Source organism: Heptranchias perlo, chromosome 42 (genome assembly GCF_035084215.1).
Source record: "Heptranchias perlo isolate sHepPer1 chromosome 42, sHepPer1.hap1, whole genome shotgun sequence".
Lineage (NCBI taxonomy): Eukaryota > Metazoa > Chordata > Chondrichthyes > Hexanchiformes > Hexanchidae > Heptranchias > Heptranchias perlo.
Genome location: NC_090366.1, coordinates 6280545 through 6304209, shown reverse-complemented (window position 1 = coordinate 6304209; position 23665 = coordinate 6280545). Strand labels below are relative to the sequence as shown.

The window sequence follows — 23665 nt, the reverse complement described above, 5'->3', positions numbered from 1 at the left end:
CTGTCGGTGACTCTCTCCTGTAACTGAGTCTGTCGGTGACTCTCTCTCCTGCAACTGAGTCTGTCTGACTCTCTCTCCTGTAACTGAGTCTGTCGGTGACTCTCTCTCCTGTAACTGTGTCTGTCCGTGAGTCTCTCTCCTGTAACTGAGTCTGTCGGTGACTCTCTCTCCTGCAACTGAGTCTGTCGATGACTCTCTCTCCTGTAACTGAGTCTGTCTGACTCTCTCTCCTGTAACTGAGTCTGTCGGTGAATCTCTCTCCTGTAACTGAGTCTGTCGGTGAGTCTCTCTCCAGTAACTGAGTCTGTCGGTGACTCTCTCTCCTGTAACTGTGTCTGTCCGTGAGTCTCTCTCCTGCAACTGAGTCTGTCGATGACTCTCTCTCCTGTAACTGAGTCTGTCTGACTCTCTCTCCTGTAACTGAGTCTGTCGGTGAGTCTCTCTCCTGAAACTGAGTCTGTCGGTGACTCTCTCTCCTGTAACTGAGTCTGTCGGTGACTCTCTCTCCTGTAATTGAGTCTGTCGGTGAGTCTCTCTCCTGTCACTGAGTCTGTCGGTGACTCTCTCTCCTGTTACTGAGTCTGTCGGTGAATCTCTCTCCTGGAACTGAGTCTGTCTGTGACTCTGTCTCCTGTAACTGAGTCTGTCGGTGACTCTCTCTCCTGTAACTGAGTCTGTCGGTGAGTCTCTCTGCTGTAACTGAGTCTGTCGGTGAGTCTCTCTCCTGTAACTGAGTCTGTCGATGACTCTCTCTCCTGCAACTGAGTCTGTCTGACTCTCTCTCCTGTAACTGAGTCTGTCGGTGACTCTCTCTCCTGTAACTGTGTCTGTCGGTGACTCTCTCTCCTGTAACTGAGTCCGTCGGTGAGTCTCTCTCCTGTAACTGAGTCCGTCGGTGAGTCTCTCTCCTGTAACTGAGTCTGTCGGTGACTCTCTCCTGTAACTGAGTCTGTCGGTGACTCTCTCTCCTGTAACTGAGTCTGTCGGTGACTCTCTCCTGCAACTGAGTCTGTCGGTGACTCTCTCTCCTGCAACTGAGTCTGTCGGTGACTCTCTCTCCTGTAATTGAGTCTGTCGGTGAGTCTCTCCTGTCACTGAGTCTGTCGGTGACTCTCTCTCCTGTAACTGAGTCTGTCGGTGAATCTCTCTCCTGTAACTGAGTCTGTCGGTGAATCTCTCTCCTGTAACTGAGTCTGTCGGTGACTCTCTCTCCTGTAACTGAGTCTGTCGGTGACTCTCTCTCCTGTAACTGAGTCTGTCGGTGACTCTCCTGTAACTGAGTCTGTCGGTGACTCTCTCTCCTGTAACTGAGTCTGTCTGTGACTCTCTCTCCTGTAACTGAGTCTGTCGGTGACTCTCTCTCCTGTAACTGAGTCTGTCGCTGAGTCTCTCTGCTGTAACTGAGTCTGTCGGTGAGTCTCTCTCCTGCAACTGAGTCTGTCGATGACTCTCCCTCCTGTAACTGAGTCTGTCTGACTCTCTCTCCTGTAACTGAGTCTGTCGGTGACTCTCTCTCCTGTAACTGTGTCTGTCGGTGACTCTCTCTCCTGTAACTGAGTCCGTCGGTGAGTCTCTCTCCTGTAACTGAGTCTGTCGGTGACTCTCTCCTGTAACTGAGTCTGTCGGTGACTCTCTCTCCTGTAACTGAGTCTGTCGGTGACTCTCTCCTGTAACTGAGTCTGTCGGTGACTCTCTCTCCTGCAACTGAGTCTGTCGCTGACTCTCTCTCCTCTAACTGAGTCCGTCGGTGAGTCTCTCTCCTGTAACTGAGTCTGTCGTTGACTCTCTCCCCTGTAACTGAGTCTGTCGGTGACTCTCTCTCCTGTAATTGAGTCTGTCGGTGAGTCTCTCTCCAGTAACTGAGTCTGTCGGTGACTCTCTCTCCTGTAATTGAGTCTGTCTGTGACTCTCTCTCCTGTAACTGAGTCTGTCGGTGACTCTCTCTCCAGTAACTGAGTCTGTCGGTGACTCTCTCTCCTGTAACTGAGTCTGTCGGTGACTCTCTCTCCTGTAACTGAGTCTGTCGGTGACTCTCTCTCCTGCAACTGAGTCTGTCGGTGACTCTCTCTCCTGTAACTGAGTCTGTCGGTGACTCTCTCTCCTGTAACTGAGTCCGTCGGTGAGTCTCTCTCCAGTAACTGAGTCTGTCGGTGACTCTCTCTCCTGTAACTGAGTCTGTCGGTGACTCTCTCTCCTGTAACTGAGTCTGTCGGTGACTCTCTCTCCTGAAACTGAGTCTGTCTGTGACTCTCTCTCCTGTAACTGAGTCTGTCGGTGACTCTCTCTCCTGTAACTGAGTCTGTCGGTGAGTCTCTCTGCTGTAACTGAGTCTGTCGGTGAGTCTCTCTCCTGTAACTGAGTCTGTCGATGACTCTCTCTCCTGTAACTGAGTCTGTCTGACTCTCTATCCTGTAACTGAGTCTGTCGGTGACTCTCTCTCCTGTAACTGTGTCTGTCGGTGACTCTCTCTCCTGTAACTGAGTCCGTCGGTGAGTCTCTCTCCTGTAACTGAGTCCGTCGGTGAGTCTCTCTCCTGTAACTGAGTCTGTCGGTGACTCTCTCCTGTAACTGAGTCTGTCGGTGACTCTCTCTCCTGTAACTGAGTCTGTCGGTGACTCTCTCCTGTAACTGAGTCTGTCGGTGACTCTCTCTCCTGTAACTGAGTCTGTCTTACTCTCTCTCCTGTAACTGAGTCTGTCGGTGACTCTCTCTCCTGTCACTGTGTCTGTCCGTGAGTCTCTCTCCTGCAACTGAGTCTGTCGATGACTCTCTCTCCTGTAACTGAGTCTGTCTGACTCTCTCTCCTGTAACTGAGTCTGTCGGTGAGTCTCTCTCCTGAAACTGAGTCTGTCGGTGACTCTCTCTCCTGTAACTGAGTCTGTCGGTGACTCTCTCTCCTGTAATTGAGTCTGTTGGTGAGTCTCTCTCCTTTCACTGAGTCTGTCGGTGACTCTCTCTCCTGTAACTGAGTCTGTCGGTGAATCTCTCTCCTGAAACTGAGTCTGTCTGTGACTCTCTCTCCTGTAACTGAGTCTGTCGGTGACTCTCTCTCCTGTAACTGAGTCTGTCGGTGAGTCTCTCTGCTGTCACTGAGTCTGTCGGTGAGTCTCTCTCCTGTAACTGAGTCTGTCGATGACTCTCTCTCCTGTAACTGAGTCTGTCTGACTCTCTCTCCTGTAACTGAGTCTGTCGGTGACTCTCTCTCCTGTAACTGTGTCTGTCGGTGACTCTCTCTCCTGTAACTGAGTCCGTCGGTGAGTCTCTCTCCTGTAACTGAGTCCGTCGGTGAGTCTCTCTCCTGTAACTGAGTCTGTCGGTGACTCTCTCCTGTAATTGAATCTGTCGGTGACTCTCTCTCCTGTAACTGAGTCTGTCGGTGACTCTCTCCTGTAACTGAGTCTGTCGGTGACTCTCTCTCCTGCAACTGAGTCTGTCTGACTCTCTCTCCTGTAACTGAGTCTGTCGGTGACTCTCTCTCCTGTAACTGTGTCTGTCCGTGAGTCTCTCTCCTGTAACTGAGTCTGTCGGTGACTCTCTCTCCTGCAACTGAGTCTGTCGATGACTCTCTCTCCTGTAACTGAGTCTGTCTGACTCTCTCTCCTGTAACTGAGTCTGTCGGTGAGTCTCTCTCCTGCAACTGAGTCTGTCGGTGACTCTCTCTCCTGTAACTGAGTCTGTCGGTGACTCTCTCTCCTGTAATTGAGTCTGTTGGTGAGTCTCTCTCCTGTCACTGAGTCTGTCGGTGACTCTCTCTCCTGTAACTGAGTCTGTCGGTGAATCTCTCTCCTGTAACTGAGTCTGTCGGTGAGTCTCTCTCCAGTAACTGAGTCTGTCGGTGACTCTCTCTCCTGTAATTGAGTCTGTTGGTGAGTCTCTCTCCTGTCACTGAGTCTGTCGGTGACTCTCTCTCCTGTAACTGAGTCTGTCGGTGAATCTCTCTCCTGTAACTGAGTCTGTCGGTGACTCTCTCTCCTGTAACTGAGTCTGTCTGTGACTCTCTCTCCTGTAACTGAGTCTGTCGGTGAATCTCTCTCCTGTAACTGAGTCTGTCGGTGAGTCTCTCTCCAGTAACTGAGTCTGTCGGTGACTCTCTCTCCTGTAACTGTGTCTGTCCGTGAGTCTCTCTCCTGCAACTGAGTCTGTCGATGACTCTCTCTCCTGTAACTGAGTCTGTCTGACTCTCTCTCCTGTAACTGAGTCTGTCGGTGAGTCTCTCTCCTGAAACTGAGTCTGTCGGTGACTCTCTCTCCTGTAACTGAGTCTGTCGGTGACTCTCTCTCCTGTAATTGAGTCTGTCGGTGAGTCTCTCTCCTGTCACTGAGTCTGTCGGTGACTCTCTCTCCTGTTACTGAGTCTGTCGGTGAATCTCTCTCCTGGAACTGAGTCTGTCTGTGACTCTGTCTCCTGTAACTGAGTCTGTCGGTGACTCTCTCTCCTGTAACTGAGTCTGTCGGTGAGTCTCTCTGCTGTAACTGAGTCTGTCGGTGAGTCTCTCTCCTGTAACTGAGTCTGTCGATGACTCTCTCTCCTGCAACTGAGTCTGTCTGACTCTCTCTCCTGTAACTGAGTCTGTCGGTGACTCTCTCTCCTGTAACTGTGTCTGTCGGTGACTCTCTCTCCTGTAACTGAGTCCGTCGGTGAGTCTCTCTCCTGTAACTGAGTCCGTCGGTGAGTCTCTCTCCTGTAACTGAGTCTGTCGGTGACTCTCTCCTGTAACTGAGTCTGTCGGTGACTCTCTCTCCTGTAACTGAGTCTGTCGGTGACTCTCTCCTGCAACTGAGTCTGTCGGTGACTCTCTCTCCTGCAACTGAGTCTGTCGGTGACTCTCTCTCCTGTAATTGAGTCTGTCGGTGAGTCTCTCCTGTCACTGAGTCTGTCGGTGACTCTCTCTCCTGTAACTGAGTCTGTCGGTGAATCTCTCTCCTGTAACTGAGTCTGTCGGTGAATCTCTCTCCTGTAACTGAGTCTGTCGGTGACTCTCTCTCCTGTAACTGAGTCTGTCGGTGACTCTCTCTCCTGTAACTGAGTCTGTCGGTGACTCTCCTGTAACTGAGTCTGTCGGTGACTCTCTCTCCTGTAACTGAGTCTGTCTGTGACTCTCTCTCCTGTAACTGAGTCTGTCGGTGACTCTCTCTCCTGTAACTGAGTCTGTCGCTGAGTCTCTCTGCTGTAACTGAGTCTGTCGGTGAGTCTCTCTCCTGCAACTGAGTCTGTCGATGACTCTCCCTCCTGTAACTGAGTCTGTCTGACTCTCTCTCCTGTAACTGAGTCTGTCGGTGACTCTCTCTCCTGTAACTGTGTCTGTCGGTGACTCTCTCTCCTGTAACTGAGTCCGTCGGTGAGTCTCTCTCCTGTAACTGAGTCTGTCGGTGACTCTCTCCTGTAACTGAGTCTGTCGGTGACTCTCTCTCCTGTAACTGAGTCTGTCGGTGACTCTCTCCTGTAACTGAGTCTGTCGGTGACTCTCTCTCCTGCAACTGAGTCTGTCGCTGACTCTCTCTCCTCTAACTGAGTCCGTCGGTGAGTCTCTCTCCTGTAACTGAGTCTGTCGTTGACTCTCTCCCCTGTAACTGAGTCTGTCGGTGACTCTCTCTCCTGTAATTGAGTCTGTCGGTGAGTCTCTCTCCAGTAACTGAGTCTGTCGGTGACTCTCTCTCCTGTAATTGAGTCTGTCTGTGACTCTCTCTCCTGTAACTGAGTCTGTCGGTGACTCTCTCTCCAGTAACTGAGTCTGTCGGTGACTCTCTCTCCTGTAACTGAGTCTGTCGGTGACTCTCTCTCCTGTAACTGAGTCTGTCGGTGACTCTCTCTCCTGCAACTGAGTCTGTCGGTGACTCTCTCTCCTGTAACTGAGTCTGTCGGTGACTCTCTCTCCTGTAACTGAGTCCGTCGGTGAGTCTCTCTCCAGTAACTGAGTCTGTCGGTGACTCTCTCTCCTGTAACTGAGTCTGTCGGTGACTCTCTCTCCTGTAACTGAGTCTGTCGGTGACTCTCTCTCCTGAAACTGAGTCTGTCTGTGACTCTCTCTCCTGTAACTGAGTCTGTCGGTGACTCTCTCTCCTGTAACTGAGTCTGTCGGTGAGTCTCTCTGCTGTAACTGAGTCTGTCGGTGAGTCTCTCTCCTGTAACTGAGTCTGTCGATGACTCTCTCTCCTGTAACTGAGTCTGTCTGACTCTCTATCCTGTAACTGAGTCTGTCGGTGACTCTCTCTCCTGTAACTGTGTCTGTCGGTGACTCTCTCTCCTGTAACTGAGTCCGTCGGTGAGTCTCTCTCCTGTAACTGAGTCCGTCGGTGAGTCTCTCTCCTGTAACTGAGTCTGTCGGTGACTCTCTCCTGTAACTGAGTCTGTCGGTGACTCTCTCTCCTGTAACTGAGTCTGTCGGTGACTCTCTCCTGTAACTGAGTCTGTCGGTGACTCTCTCTCCTGTAACTGAGTCTGTCTTACTCTCTCTCCTGTAACTGAGTCTGTCGGTGACTCTCTCTCCTGTCACTGTGTCTGTCCGTGAGTCTCTCTCCTGCAACTGAGTCTGTCGATGACTCTCTCTCCTGTAACTGAGTCTGTCTGACTCTCTCTCCTGTAACTGAGTCTGTCGGTGAGTCTCTCTCCTGAAACTGAGTCTGTCGGTGACTCTCTCTCCTGTAACTGAGTCTGTCGGTGACTCTCTCTCCTGTAATTGAGTCTGTTGGTGAGTCTCTCTCCTTTCACTGAGTCTGTCGGTGACTCTCTCTCCTGTAACTGAGTCTGTCGGTGAATCTCTCTCCTGAAACTGAGTCTGTCTGTGACTCTCTCTCCTGTAACTGAGTCTGTCGGTGACTCTCTCTCCTGTAACTGAGTCTGTCGGTGAGTCTCTCTGCTGTCACTGAGTCTGTCGGTGAGTCTCTCTCCTGTAACTGAGTCTGTCGATGACTCTCTCTCCTGTAACTGAGTCTGTCTGACTCTCTCTCCTGTAACTGAGTCTGTCGGTGACTCTCTCTCCTGTAACTGTGTCTGTCGGTGACTCTCTCTCCTGTAACTGAGTCCGTCGGTGAGTCTCTCTCCTGTAACTGAGTCCGTCGGTGAGTCTCTCTCCTGTAACTGAGTCTGTCGGTGACTCTCTCCTGTAATTGAATCTGTCGGTGACTCTCTCTCCTGTAACTGAGTCTGTCGGTGACTCTCTCCTGTAACTGAGTCTGTCGGTGACTCTCTCTCCTGCAACTGAGTCTGTCTGACTCTCTCTCCTGTAACTGAGTCTGTCGGTGACTCTCTCTCCTGTAACTGTGTCTGTCCGTGAGTCTCTCTCCTGTAACTGAGTCTGTCGGTGACTCTCTCTCCTGCAACTGAGTCTGTCGATGACTCTCTCTCCTGTAACTGAGTCTGTCTGACTCTCTCTCCTGTAACTGAGTCTGTCGGTGAGTCTCTCTCCTGCAACTGAGTCTGTCGGTGACTCTCTCTCCTGTAACTGAGTCTGTCGGTGACTCTCTCTCCTGTAATTGAGTCTGTTGGTGAGTCTCTCTCCTGTCACTGAGTCTGTCGGTGACTCTCTCTCCTGTAACTGAGTCTGTCGGTGAATCTCTCTCCTGTAACTGAGTCTGTCGGTGAGTCTCTCTCCAGTAACTGAGTCTGTCGGTGACTCTCTCTCCTGTAATTGAGTCTGTTGGTGAGTCTCTCTCCTGTCACTGAGTCTGTCGGTGACTCTCTCTCCTGTAACTGAGTCTGTCGGTGAATCTCTCTCCTGTAACTGAGTCTGTCGGTGACTCTCTCTCCTGTAACTGAGTCTGTCTGTGACTCTCTCTCCTGTAACTGAGTCTGTCGGTGAATCTCTCTCCTGTAACTGAGTCTGTCGGTGACTCTCTCTCCTGTAACTGAGTCTGTCGGTGACTCTCTCTCCTGTAACTGAGTCTGTCGGTGACTCTCTCTCCTGTAACTGAGTCTGTCGGTGACTCTCTCTCCTGTAACTGAGTCTGTCTGTGACTCTCTCTCCTGTAACTGAGTCTGTCGGTGACTCTCTCTCCTGTAACTGAGTCTGTCGGTGAGTCTCTCTGCTGTAACTGAGTCTGTCGGTGAGTCTCTCTCCTGTAACTGAGTCTGTCGATGACTCTCTCTCCTGTAACTGAGTCTGTCTGACTCTCTCTCCTGTAACTGAGTCTGTCGGTGACTCTCTCTCCTGTAACTGTGTCTGTCGGTGACTCTCTCTCCTGTAACTGAGTCCGTCGGTGAGTCTCTCTCCTGTAACTGAGTCTGTCGGTGAGTCTCTCTCCTGTAACTGAGTCTGTCGGTGACTCTCTCCTGTAACTGAGTCTGTCGGTGGCTCTCTCCTGTAACTGAGTCTGTCGGTGACTCTCTCTCCTGTAACTGAGTCTGTCGCTGACTCTCTCTCCTCTAACTGAGTCCGTCGGTGAGTCTCTCTCCTGTAACTGAGTCTGTCGTTGACTCTCTCCCCTGCAACTGAGTCTGTCGGTGACTCTCTCTCCTGTAATTGAGTCTGTCGGTGAGTCTCTCTCCAGTAACTGAGTCTGTCGGTGACTCTCTCTCCTGTAATTGAGTCTGTCTGTGACTCTCTCTCCTGTAACTGAGTCTGTCGGTGACTCTCTCTCCTGTAACTGAGTCTGTCGGTGACTCTCTCTCCTGTAACTGAGTCTGTCGGTGACTCTCTCTCCTGTAACTGAGTCTGTCGGTGACTCTCTCTCCTGTAACTGAGTCTGTCGGTGACTCTCTCTCCTGTAACTGAGTCTGTCGGTGACTCTCTCTCCTGTAACTGAGTCCGTCGGTGAGTCTCTCTCCAGTAACTGAGTCTGTCGGTGACTCTCTCTCCTGTAATTGAGTCTGTCGGTGAGTCTCTCTGCTGTAACTGAGTCTGTCGGTGAGTCTCTCTGCTGTCACTGAGTTTGTCGGTGAGTCTCTCTCCAGTAACTGTGTGTGTCGGTGATTCTCACTCCTGTAACTGACTCTGTGACCCATGGTTTGTTCTGTGTCTCCAGGGTGATGTCGGACTGGCGATGGGGAAACTCTACGGAAATGACTTCAGCCAGACGACAATCTCCCGTTTTGAGGCCCTGAATCTGAGCTTTAAGAACATGTGTAAACTGAAACCCTTACTGGAGAAGTGGCTGAATGATGCAGGTAGGTGAAGACCTGGGTCTTCAACTCTCTCCAGTCAACCTCCTGCTTTAATTGGATATTCTTCTCTGATCTGCTCCTGGAATTGGTCACCTCTCAGGTTCCGGTGAGAAAGGTCTCAGGGGAGTGGGCGACGGGCAGGGGGGAACATGGGAGGGGTGGAATGTGGGACGGGGGAAGGTGCATCGGGGAGGGGGTTACCGGGGTGGGGAATAGGAGCGGAGCGGGAATCTGGGGCAGGAAGGGGGAGTTGGGGAGGGGGTTGGAGAGGGGAGTTGGGGAGGGGGATGGAGAGGGGAGTTGGGGAGGGGGATGGAGAGGGGAGGGGGATGGAGAGGGGAGTTGGGGAGGGGGATGGAGAGGGGAGGGGGATGGAGAGGGGAGTTGGGGAGGGGGATGGAGAGGGGAGTTGGGGAGGGGGATGGAGAGGGGAGTTGGGGAGGGGGATGGAGAGGGGAGTTGGGGAGGGGGATGGAGAGGGGAGGGGGATGGAGAGGGGAGTTGGGGAGGAGGATGGAGAGGGGAGTTGGGGAGGGGAGTTGGGGAGGGGGATGGAGAGGGGAGTTGGGGAGGGGGATGGAGAGGGGAGTTGGGGAGGGGGATGGAGAGGGGGATGGAGAGGGGAGTTGGGGAGGGGGATGGAGAGGGGAGTTGGGGAGGAGGATGGAGAGGGGAGTTGGGGAGGAGGATGGAGAGGGGAGTTGGGGAGGGGGATGGAGAGGGGAGTTGGGGAGGCAGATTCGGGGTTGGGGGAAGGGAGTTGGGGAGGCAGATTCGGGGTTGGGGGAGGGGAGTTGGGGAGGTGCATTCGGGGGAGGGGAACAGGAGTAAGGAAAGGGGTAGGGATGTTGTGGGACGAGGAGTTGGGCTGGGGGTGTTGCGGGAGGATGAGGAGTTGGGGAGGGGTAGGTGAGTTGGGGGAGTCAGGGGAGGAGGAATTGGGGGAGTCAGGGGAGGAGGAATTGGGGGAGTCAGGGGAGGAGGAATTGGGGGAGTCAGGGGAGGAGGAATTGGGGAAGTGGTGTTGGGGGAATTGGGAGCGGTGGATTTGGGTGAGAGGAAGGGGTGTTCGGGAGGGGGAGTCGCGGGGGAAACAGGAGTAGGGGAAGGGGTAACGTTGTTCTGGGAATGGAGTTGGGGAGAGGATGTTGGGGAGTCAGTGGAGGGGTAATTGGGGGACGGGGAGTTGGGGGAGAAGAAGGGGCATTCGGGAGGGGGAGTTGGGGGGGAATTGGGTGAGGGAGTGAGGGCAGGGGAGTTGGGGGAGGGGGAGTTGGAGAAAGGGGTGTTGAGGAGGGGGAGATGGAGGAGTTGGGGGAAGGGTTGTTGGGGAGGGGGTTGGGGGAAGGGAGAGTTGGGGAGGGGGAGATGGAGGAGTTGGGGGAAGGGTTGTTGGGGAGGGGGAGTTGGAGGAGGGGCTGCTGTTAGCGAGTGTGTTCACCTCCCTTCCATGTGACTCTTTCTTTAGAAAACATGTCCGCAGACTCCACACTGCCAAGCCCGAATGCAATGAGCAGTCCGCCAATCGGCATCGAGGGCATCGGAGGGCGCCGGCGGAAAAAGCGCACGAGCATCGAGACCAATGTCCGAGTGGCCTTAGAGAAGAGCTTTCTCGCAGTAAATAATCAAATACTAGACAGGAACGGTGTGTGTGAGAACCCAGGGCCCAGTCACTGCCCCTCACCCAGGGCCCAGGGCCCAGTCACTGCCCCTCACCCAGGGCCCAGGGCCCAGTCACTGCCCCTCACCCAGGGCCCAGGGCCCAGTCACTGCCCCTCACCAAGGGCCCAGTCACTGCCCCTCACCCAGGCCCCAGTCCCCAGTCACTGCCCCTCACCCAGGGCCCAGGGCCCAGTCACTGCCCCTCACCCAGGGCCCAGTCACTGCCCCTCACCCAGGGCCCAGTCACTGCCCCTCACCCAGGGCCCAGTCACTGCCACTCACCCAGGCCCCAGTCCCCAGTCACTGCCCCTCACCCAGGGCCCAGTCACTGCCCCTCACCCAGGGCCCAGTCACTGCCCCTCACCCAGGGCCCAGTCACTGCCCCTCACACAGGGCCCAGGGCCCAGTCACTGCCCCTCACCAAGGGCCCAGTCACTGCCCCTCACCCAGGCCCCAGTCCCCAGTCACTGCCCCTCACCCAGGGCCCAGTCACTGCCCCTCACCCAGGCCCCAGTCCCCAGTCACTGCCCCTCACCCAGGGCCCAGTCACTGCCCCTCACCCAGGGCCCAGTCACTGCCCCTCACCCAGGGCCCAGTCACTGCCCCTCACCCAGGGCCCAGGGCCCAGTCACTGCCCCTCACCCAGGGCCCAGTCACTGCCCCTCACCCAGGCCCCAGTCACTGCCCCTCACCAAGGGCCCAGTCACTGCCCCTCACCCAGGCCCCAGTCCCCAGTCCCCAGTCACTGCCCCTCACCCAGGGCCCAGTCACTGCCCCTCACCCAGGGCCCAGTCACTGCCCCTCACCCAGGGCCCAGTCACTGCCCCTCACCCAGGGCCCAGGGCCCAGTCACTGCCCCTCACCAAGGGCCCAGTCACTGCCCCTCACCAAGGGCCCAGTCACTGCCCCTCACCCAGGCCCCAGGCCCCAGTCCCCAGTCACTGCCCCTCACCCAGGGCCCAGTCACTGCCCCTCACCCAGGCCCCAGTCCCCAGAAACTGCCCCTCACCCAGGGCCCAGTCACTGCCCCTCACCCAGGGCCCAGTCACTGCCCCTCACCCAGGGCCCAGGGCCCAGTCACTGCCCCTCACCCAGGGCCCAGTCACTGCCCCTCACCCAGGCCCCAGTCACTGCCCCTCACCCAGGCCCCGGGGCCCAGTCACTGCCCCTCACCCAGGGCCCAGTCACTGCCCCTCACCCAGGGCCCAGGGCCCAGTCACTGCCCCTCACCCAGGGCCCAGTCACTGCCCCTCACCCAGGGCCCAGTCACTGCCCCTCACCCAGGCCCCAGGGCCCAGTCACTGCCCCTCACCCAGGCCCCAGTCCCCAGTCACTGCCCCTCACTCAGGGTCCAGTCCCCAGTCACTGCCCCTCACCCAGGGCCCAGTCACTGCCCCTCACCCAGGCCCCAGGGCCCAGTCACTGCCCCTCACCCAGGCCCCAGGGCCCAGTCACTGCCCCTCACCCAAGGCCCAGTCCCCAGTCACTGCCCCTCACCCAGGGCCCAGTCCCCAGTCACTGCCCCTCACCCAGGGCCCAGTCACTGCCCCTCACCCAGGGCCCAGTCACTGCCCCTCACCCAGGCCCCAGGGTCCAGTCACTGCTCCTCACCCAGGGCCCAGTCACTGCCCCTCACCCAGGCCCCAGTCCCCAGTCACTGCCACTCACCCAGGCCCCAGGGCCCAGTCACTGCCACTCACCCAGGCCCCAGGGCCCAGTCACTGCCCCTCACCCAGGGCCCAGTCCCCAGTCACTGCCCCTCACTCAGGGTCCAGTCCCCAGTCACTGCCCCTCACCCAGGGCCCAGTCACCGCCCCAAACCCAGGCCCCAGGGCCCAGTCACTGCCCCTCACCCAGGCCCCAGGGCCCAGTCACTGCCCCTCACCCAGGGCCCAGTCCCCAGTCACTGCCCCTCACCCAGGGCCCAGTCCCCAGTCACTGCCCCTCACTCAGGCCCCAGTCCCCAGTCACTGCCCCTCACCCAGGCCCCAGTCCCCAGTCACTGCCCCTCACCCAGGGCCCAGTCACTGCCCCTCACCCAGGGCCCAGTCACTGCCCCTCACCCAGGCCCCAGGGTCCAGTCACTGCTCCTCACCCAGGGCCCAGTCACTGCCCCTCACCCAGGCCCCAGTCCCCAGTCACTGCCACTCACCCAGGCCCCAGGGCCCAGTCACTGCCACTCACCCAGGCCCCAGGGCCCAGTCACTGCCCCTCACCCAGGGCCCAGTCCCCAGTCACTGCCCCTCACTCAGGGTCCAGTCCCCAGTCACTGCCCCTCACCCAGGGCCCAGTCACTGCCCCAAACCCAGGCCCCAGGGCCCAGTCACTGCCCCTCACCCAGGCCCCAGGGCCCAGTCACTGCCCCTCACCCAGGGCCCAGTCCCCAGTCACTGCCCCTCACCCAGGGCCCAGTCCCCAGTCACTGCCCCTCACTCAGGCCCCAGTCCCCAGTCACTGCCCCTCACCCAGGCCCCAGTCCCCAGTCACTGCCCCTCACCCAGGGCCCAGTCCCCAGTCACTGCCCCTCACCCAGGGCCCAGTCCCCTGTCACTGCCCCTCACCCAGGCCCCAGTCCCCTGTCACTGCCCCTCACCCAGGCCCCAGTCCCCAGTCACTGCCCCTCACCCAGGCCCCAGTCCCCAGTCACTGCCCCTCACCCAGGCCCCAGGGCCCAGCCACTGCGCCTCACCCAGGCCCCAGGGCCCAGTCACTGCCCCTCACCCAGGGCCCAGGGCCCAGTCACTGCGCCTCACCCAGGGCCCTGTCACTGCCCCTCACCCAGGGCCCAGTCCCCAGTCACTGCCCCTCATCCAGGCCCCAGTCCCCAGTCACTGCCCCTCACCCAGGCCCCAGACCCCAGTCACTGCCCCTCACCCAGGCCCCAGACCCCAGTCACTGCCCCTCACCCAGGGCCCAGTCCCCAGTCACTGCCCCTCACCCAGGCCCCAGGGCCCAGTCACTGCCCCTCACCCAGGGCCCAGTCCCCAGTCACTGCCCCTCACCCAGGCCCCAGGGCCCAGTCACTGCCCCTCACCCAGGGCCCTGTCACTGCCCCTCACCCAGGGCCCTGTCACTGCCCCTCACCCAGGGCCCAGTCACTGCCCCTCACCCAGGGCTCAGTCACTGCCCCTCACCCAGGGCCCAGGTCCCCAGTCACTGCCCCTCACCCAGGGCCCAGGTCCCCAGTCACTGCCCCTCACCCAGGGCCCAGGTCCCCAGTCACTGCCCCTCACCCAGGCCCCAGGGCCCAGTCACTGCCCCTCACCCAGGCCCCAGTCCCCAGTCACTGCCACTCACCCAGGCCCCAGGGCCCAGTCACTGCCCCTCACCCAGGGCCCAGTCACTGCCCCTCACCCAGGCCCCAGGGCCCAGTCACTGCCCCTCACCCAGGGCCCAGAACCCAGTCACTGCCCCTCACCCAGGCCCCAGGGCCCTGTCACTGCCCCTCACCCAGGCCCCTCAGCCCAGTCACTGCCCCTCACCCTTGCCCCAGGGCCATGTCACTGCCCCTCACCCAGGCCCCTCGGCCCAGTCACTGCCCCTCACCCAGGCCCCAGGAACCAGTCACAGCCCCTCACCCAGGCCCCACGTCCAAAACTGTGTGACGGGGGGGACACTATGTGATGTGGGGACACTGTGTGACGGGGACACTGTGTGACGGGGACACTGTGTGAAGTGGGGACACTGTGTGAAGTGGGGACACTGTGTGACGGGGACACTGTGTGACAGGGACACTGTGTGAAGTGGGGACACTGTGTGAAGTGGGGACACTGTGTGAAGTGGGGACACTGTGTGACGGGGACACTGTGTGAAGTGGGGACACTGTGTGACGGGGACACTGTGTGACGGGGACACTGTGTGACGGGGACACTGTGTGAAGTGGGGACACTGTGTGACGGGGACACTGTGTGACGGGGACACTGTGTGACGGGGACACTGTGTGAAGTGGGGACACTGTGTGACGGGGACACTGTGTGACGGGGACACTGTGTGACGGGGACACTGTGTGAAGTGGGGACACTGTGTGATGGGGACACTGTGTGACGGGGACACTGTGTGATGTGGGGACACTGTGTGAAGTGGGGACACTGTGTGACGGGGACACTGTGTGAAGTGGGGACACTGTGTGACGGGGACACTGTGTGAAGTGGGGACACTGTGTGAAGTGGGGACACTGTGTGACGGGGACACTGTGTGACGGGGACACTGTGTGACGGGGACACTGTGTGAAGTGGGGACACTGTGTGAAGTGGGGACACTGTGTGACGGGGACACTGTGTGACGGGGACACTGTGTGAAGTGGGGACACTGTGTGACGGGGACACTGTGTGACGGGGACACTGTGTGAAGTGGGGACACTGTGTGAAGTGGGGACACTGTGTGACGGGGACACTGTGTGACGGGGACACTGTGTGACGGGGACACTGTGTGAAGTGGGGACACTGTGTGACGGGGACACTGTGTGAAGTGGGGACACTGTGTGAAGTGGGGACACTGTGTGACGGGGACACTGTGTGACGGGGACACTGTGTGACGGGGACACTGTGTGAAGTGGGGACACTGTGTGACGGGGACACTGTGTGACGGGGACACTGTGTGAAGTGGGGACACTGTGTGACGGGGACACTGTGTGACGGGGACACTGTGTGACGGGGACACTGTGTGACGGGGACACTGTGTGAAGTGGGGACACTGTGTGACGGGGACACTGTGTGACGGGGACACTGTGTGACGGGGACACTGTGTGAAGTGGGGACACTGTGTGACGGGGACACTGTGTGACGGGGACACTGTGTGACGGGGACACTGTGTGAAGTGGGGACACTGTGTGAAGTGGGGACACTGTGTGACGGGGACACTGTGTGAAGTGGGGACACTGTGTGACGGGGACACTGTGTGAAGTGGGGACACTGTGTGACGGGGACACTGTGTGACGGGGACACTGTGTGACGGGGACACTGTGTGAAGTGGGGACACTGTGTGAAGTGGGGACACTGTGTGACGTGGGGACACTGTGTGATGGGGACACTGTGTGACGGGGACACTGTGTGACGGGGACACTGTGTGAAGTGGGGACACTGTGTGACGGGGACACTGTGTGAAGTGGGGACACTGTGTGACGGGGCCACTGTGTGACGGGGCCACTGTGTGACGGGGACACTGTGTGAAGTGGGGACACTGTGTGACGGGGACACTGTGTGAAGTGGGGACACTGTGTGACGGGGACACTGTGTGAAGTGGGGACACTGTGTGACGGGGACACTGTGTGAAGTGGGGACACTGTGTGACGGGGACACTGTGTGAAGTGGGGACACTGTGTGACGGGGACACTGTGTGACGGGGACACTGTGTGACGGGGACACTGTGTGACGGGGACACTGTGTGACGGGGACACTGTGTGAAGTGGGGACACTGTGTGACGGGGACACTGTGTGAAGTGGGGACACTGTGTGACGGGGACACTGTGTGAAGTGGGGACACTGTGTGACGGGGACACTGTGTGACGGGGACACTGTGTGAAGTGGGGACACTGTGTGACGGGGACACTGTGTGACGGGGACACTGTGTGAAGTGGGGACACTGTGTGACGGGGACACTGTGTGACGGGGACACTGTGTGAAGTGGGGACACTGTGTGACGGGGACACTGTGCGACGGGGACACTGTGTGAAGTGGGGACACTGTGTGAAGTGGGGACACTGTGTGACGGGGACACTGTGTGACGGGGACACTGTGTGACGGGGACACTGTGTGAAGTGGGGACACTGTGTGACGGGGACACTGTGTGACGGGGACACTGTGTGAAGTGGGGACACTGTGTGACGGGGACACTGTGTGAAGTGGGGACACTGTGTGACGGGGACACTGTGTGACGGGGACACTGTGTGACGGGGACACTGTGTGACGGGGACACTGTGTGAAGTGGGGACACTGTGTGAAGTGGGGACACTGTGTGACGGGGACACTGTGTGACGGGGACACTGTGTGAAGTGGGGACACTGTGTGACGGGGACACTGTGTGACGGGGACACTGTGTGACGGGGACACAGTGTGAAGTGGGGACACTGTGTGAAGTGGGGACACTGTGTGACGGGGACACTGTGTGACGGGGACACTGTGTGACGGGGACACTGTGTGAAGTGGGGACACTGTGTGACGGGGACACTGTGTGACGGGGACACTGTGTGACGGGGACACTGTGTGAAGTGGGGACACTGTGTGACGGGGACACTGTGTGACGGGGACACTGTGTGACGGGGACACTGTGTGACGGGGACACTGTGACGTGGACACTGTGTGACGGGGACACTGTGTGACGGGGACACTGTGACGGCGACTCTGTGTGACAGCGACTGTGTCTCTGTGTTCCTCCAGAATCAGAAGCCGAACTCAGAGGAGATTCTGCTGATTGCGGAGCAGCTTACGATGGAAAAGGAGGTGATTCGCGTCTGGTTCTGTAACAGGAGACAGAAAGAAAAACGAATCAATCCAGCCAGCAACAGTGGGCTGTCCACACACAGCAAACCGTCCATCTACAACACTCACATGGTGAGTACAGTCCCCACAGGGAGAGCGTTACAGTCCCCACAGAGAGAGCGTTACGTACCCCACATAATGAGCATTACAGTCCCCACAGAGTGAGCGTTACAGTCCCCACAGAGTGATCGTAACAGTCCCCACAGAGTGATCATAACAGTCCCCACAGAGTGAGCGTTGCAGAACCCACCGTGAGCGTTACAGTCCCTACAGAGTGAGCGTTACAGACCCCCAAGAGTGAGCGTTACAGTCCCCCGAGAGTGAACATTACAGACCCCACAGAGTGAGCGTTACAGTCCCCACAGAGTGAACGTTACAGTCCACACATAGTGATCGTTACAGTCCCCACAGAGTGATCGTTACAGTCCCCACAGTGATCGTTACAGTCCCCACAGAGTGAGCGTTACAGTCCCCACAGAGTGAGCGTTACAGTCCCCACAGAGTGAGCGTTACAGACCCCACAGAGTGAGCGTTACAGACCCCACACAGTGAGCGTTACAGACCCCACATGGTGAGCGTTACAGACCACACAGCGTGAGTGTTACAGTCCCCCGAGAGTGAGCCTTACAAACCCCACAGTGTGAATGTGAGAGTCGCAGCCCCCCGAGAGAGTGAGAGAGAGCGAGAGCCCCCCCCGAGAGAGCGAGCGTGAGAGCCCCCCGAGAGAGTGAGAGAGAGCGAGAGCCCCCACCGAGAGAGCGAGCGTGAGAGCCCCCCGAGAGAGTGAGAGAGAGCGAGAGACCCCCCGAGAGAGCGAGCGTGAGAGCCCCCCGAGAGAGTGAGAGAGAGCGAGAGCCCCCCCCGAGAGAGCGAGCGTGAGAGCCCCCTGAGAGAGTGAGAGAGAGCGAGAGCCCCCCCCGAGAGAGCGAGCGTGAGAGCCCCCTGAGAGAGTGAGAGAGAGCGAGAGCCCCCCCCGAGAGAGCGAGCGTGAGAGCCCCCCGACAGAGTGAGAGAGAGCGAGAGCCCCCCCCGAGAGAGCGAGCGTGAGAGCCCCCCGAGAGAGTGAGAGAGAGCGAGAGCCCCCCCCGAGAGAGCGAGCGTGAGAGACCCCCGAGAGAGTGAGAGAGAGCGAGAGCCCCCCCCCGAGACAGCGAGCGTGAGAGACCCCCGAGAGAGTGAGATTGAGAGCCAACTAGAGTGAGAATCTCAGCCCCCCGAGAGAGTGAGAGCGAGGGCCCCCGAGAGTGAGAGGGAGGGCCCCTGAGATTGAGAGTCACAGCCCCCCGAGAGAGTGAGATTAAGAGCCCCCCGAGAGAGTGAGATTCACAGCCCCCCGAGAGAGTGAGATTGAGAGCCCCTGAAGAGAGTGAGATTAAGAGCCCCCCCGAGAGTGAGAGCGAGAGCCCCCCGAGAGTGAGAGTCACAGCCCCCTGAGACAGTGAGAGCAAGAGCCCCCCGAGAGTGAGAGTCGCAGCCCCCCGAGAGTGAGAGAGAGGGAATGGAAACCTGACGCACGGTAAATATACAGGGAACACTGACGCACGGTAAATATCCAGGGAAACCTGACGCACGGTAAATATACAGGGAACACTGACGCACGGTAAATATACAGGGAAACCTGACGCACGGTAAATATCCAGGGAAACCTGACGCACGGCAAATATACAGGGAACACTGACGCACGGTAAATATACAGGGAAACCTGACGCACGGTAAATATACAGGGAACACTGACGCATGGCAAATATACAGGGAACACTGACGCACGGTAAATATACAGGGAAACCTGACGCACTGTAAATATACAGGGAACACTGACACACGGTAAATATACAGGGAAAACTGACGCACGGTAAATATACAGGGAACACTGACGCACTGTAAATATACAGGGAAAACTGACGCATGGCAAATATCCATCGAAACCTGACGCACGGTAAATATACAGGGAAACCTGACGCACGGTAAATATCCAGGGAACACTGACGCACGGTAAATATACAGGGAACACTGACGCACGGTAAATATACAGGGAAACCTGGCGCACGGTAAATATACAGGGAACACTGACGCACGGTAAATATCCAGGGAAACCTGACGCACGGTAAATATACAGGGAACACTGACGCACGGTAAATATACAGGGAACACTGACGCACGGGAAATATCCAGGGAACACTGACGCACGATAAATATCCAGGGAACACTGACGCACGGTAAATATACAGGGAACACTGACGCACGGTAAATAGACAGGGAAAACTGACGCACGGTAAATATACAGGGAACACTGACGCACTGTAAATATACAGGGAAAACTGACGCATGGCAAATATCCATCGAAACCTGACGCACGGTAAATATACAGGGAAACCTGACGCACGGTAAATATCCAGGGAACACTGACGCACGGTAAATATACAGGGAACACTGACGCACGGTAAATATACAGGGAAACCTGGCGCACGGTAAATATACAGGGAACACTGACGCACGGTAAATATCCAGGGAAACCTGACGCACGGTAAATATACAGGGAACACTGACGCACGGTAAATATACAGGGAACACTGACGCACGGGAAATATCCAGGGAACACTGACGCACGATAAATATCCAGGGAACACTGACGCACGGTAAATATACAGGGAACACTGACGCACGGTAAATAGACAGGGAACACTGACGCACGGTAAATATACAGGGAACACTGACGCACGGTAAATATACAGGGAACACTGACGCACGGGAAATATCCAGGGAACACTGACGCACGGTAAATATGCAGGGAACACTGACACACGGAAAATATACAGGGAAACCTGACGCACGGTAAATATACAGGGAACACTGACGCACGGGAAATATACAGGGAACACTGACGCACGGTAAATATACAGGGAAACCTGACGCACGGTAAATATACAGGGAACACTGACGCACGGTAAATATACAGGGAAACCTGACACACTGTAAATATACAGGGAACACTGACGCACGGTAAATATACAGGGAAACCTGATGCACGGTAAATATACAGGGAAACCTGGCGCACGGTAAATATACAGGGAAACCTGGCGCACGGTAAATATACAGGGAACACTGACGCACGGTAAATATACAGGGAAACCTGACGCACGGTAAATATACAGGGAACACGGACACACGATAAATATACAGGGAAACTTGGCGCACTGTAAATATACAGGGAAAACTGACGCACGGTTAATATACAGGGAACACTGACGCACGGTAAATATACAGGGAACACTGACGCACGGTAAATATACAGGGAAAACTGACGCACGGGAAATATCCAGGGAACACTGACGCACGGTAAATATACAGGGAAAACTGACGCACGGTAAATATACAGGGAACACTGACGCACGGTAAATATACAGGGAAACCTGACACACAGTAAATACACAGGGAACACTGACACACGATAAATATACAGGGAAACCTGGCGCACTGTAAATATACAGGGAAAACTGACGCACGGTAAATATACAGGGAACACTGACGCACTGTAAATATACAGGGAAAACTGACGCACGGTAAATATACAGTGAACACTGACGCACGGTAAATATACAGGGAACACTGACGCACGGTAAATATACAGGGAAACCTGACGCACGGTAAATATACAGGGATCACAGACGCACGGTAAATATACAGGGAAACCTGACACACGGTAAATATACAGGGAACACTGACGCACGGTAAATATACAGGGAACACTGACACACGGTAAATATACAGGGAAACCTGACACACGGTAAATATACAGGGAAACCTGACGCACGGTAAATATACAGGGAACACTGACGCACGGTAAATATACAGGGAACACTGACGCACGGTAAATATCCAGGGAAACCTGACGCACGGTAAATATACAGGGAACACTGACGCACGGGAAATATCCAGGGAACACTGACGCACGATAAATATCCAGGGAACACTGACGCACGGTAAATATACAGGGAACACTGACGCACGGTAAATATACAGGGAACACTGACGCACGGTAAATATCCAGGGAACACTGACGCACGGTAAATATACAGGGAACACTGACGCACGGTAAATATACAGGGAACACTGACGCACGGTAAATATGCAGGGAACACTGACGCACGGTAAATATACAGGGAACACTGACGCACGGTAAATATGCAGGGAACACTGACACACGGTAAATATACAGGGAAACCTGACGCACGGTAAATATACAGGGAAACCTGACGCATGGTAAATATACAGGGAAACCTGACACACGGAAAATATACAGGGAAACCTGACGCACGGTAAATATACAGGGAACACTGACGCACGGTAAATATACAGGGAAACCTGACGCACGGTAAATATACAGGGAACACTGACGCACGGTAAATATACAGGGAACACTGACGCACGGTAAATATACAGGGAAACCTGACGCACGGTAAATATACAGGGAACACTGACGCACGGGAAATATACAGGGAAACCTGACGCACGGTAAATATACAGGGAAACCTGGCGCACGGTAAATATACAGGGAACACTGACGCACGGTAAATATACAGGGAACACTGACGCACGGTAAATATACAGGGAAACCTGACGCACGGTAAATATACAGGGAAACCTGGCGCACGGTAAATATCCAGGGAACAGTGACGCACGGTAAATATACAGGGAACACTGACACACGGTAAATATACAGAGAACACTGACACACGGTAAATATACAGGGAACACTGATGCACTGTAATTATACAGGGAACACTGACGCACGGTAAATTTCCAGGGAAACCTGACACACGGTAAATATCCAGGGAACTCTGACGCACGGTAAATATACAGGGAAACCTGACGCACTGTAAATATACAGGGAAACCTGACACACGGTAAATATACAGGGAACAGTGATGCACGGTAAATATACAGGGAAACCTGACGCACGGTAAATATACAGGGAACACTGCCGCACGTTAATATACAGGGAACACTGACGCACGGCAAATATACAGGGAACACTGACGCACGGTAAATATACAGGGAACACTGACTCACGGTAAATATACAGGGAGCACTGACACACGGTAAAAGACAGGGAACACTGACGCACGGCAAATATACAGGGAAGACTGACACACGGTAAATATACAGGGAACACTGACACACGGTAAATATACAGGGAACACTGACGCACGGCAAATATACAGGGAACACTGACACACGGTAAATATACAGGGAACACTGACACACGGTAAATGTACAGGGAACACTGACGCACGGCAAATATACAGGGAACACTGACACACGGTAAATATACAGGGAAACCTGACGCATGGTAAATATACAGAGAAACGTGACGCACGGTAAATATGCAGGGAACACTGACGCACGGTAAATATACAGGGAACCCTGACGCACGGTAAATATGCAGGGAACACTGACGCACGGTAAATATACAGGAAACACTGACGCACGGTAAATGTACAGGGAAACCTGACGCACGGTAAATATCGAGGGAACACTGACGCACGGTAAATATACAGGGAAACCTGACACACGGTCAATATACAGGGAACACTGACACACGGTAAATATACAGGGAACACTGACGCACGGTAAATATACAGGGAAACCTGACGCACGGTAAATATCCAGGGAACACTGACGCACGGTAAATATACAGGGAAACCTGACACACGGTAAATATACAGGGAACACTGACGCACGGTAAATATACAGGGAAACCTGACGCACGGTAAATATCCAGGGAACACTGACGCACGGTAAATATACAGGGAAACCTGACACACGGTAAATATACAGGGAACACTGACACACGGTAAATATACAGGGAACACTGACACACGATAAATATACAGGGAAACCTGGCGCACTGTAAATATACAGGGAAACCTGACACACGGTAAATATACAGGGAACACTGACACACGGTAAATATACAGGGAACACTGACACACGATAAATATACAGGGAAACCTGGCGCACTGTAAATATACAGGGAAACCTGACGCACGGTAAATATACAGGGATCACAGACGCACGGTAAATATACAGGGAAACCTGACACACGGTAAATATACAGGGAACACTGACGCACGGTAAATATACAGGGAACACTGACACACGGTAAATATACAGGGAAACCTGACACACGGTAAATATACAGGGAAACCTGACGCACGGTAAATATACAGGGAACACTGACGCACGGCAAATATACAGGGAACACTGACACACGGTAAATAGACAGGGAACACTGACGCACGGTAAATATACAGGGATACCTGGCGCACGGTAAATATACAGGGAACACTGACACACGGTAAATATACAGGGAAACCTGACACACGGTAAATATACAGGGAAACCTGACGCACGGTAAATATACAGGG

General features: G+C 55.7%; 1 protein-coding gene across 1 annotated transcript in view; it reads left to right on the top strand.

Moving 5' to 3' along the window:
- Positions 1 to 23665, top strand: part of LOC137306166 (POU domain, class 2, transcription factor 2-like) — a 565364-nt gene that overhangs the window by 443641 nt on the left and 98058 nt on the right. The window contains exons 10-12 of the mRNA XM_067975227.1: positions 8961 to 9102; positions 10568 to 10716; positions 17136 to 17309. Coding sequence (XP_067831328.1) covers positions 8961 to 9102; positions 10568 to 10716; positions 17136 to 17309 — 465 coding nt within the window. The remainder of the gene's footprint in view (positions 1 to 8960; positions 9103 to 10567; positions 10717 to 17135; positions 17310 to 23665) is intronic.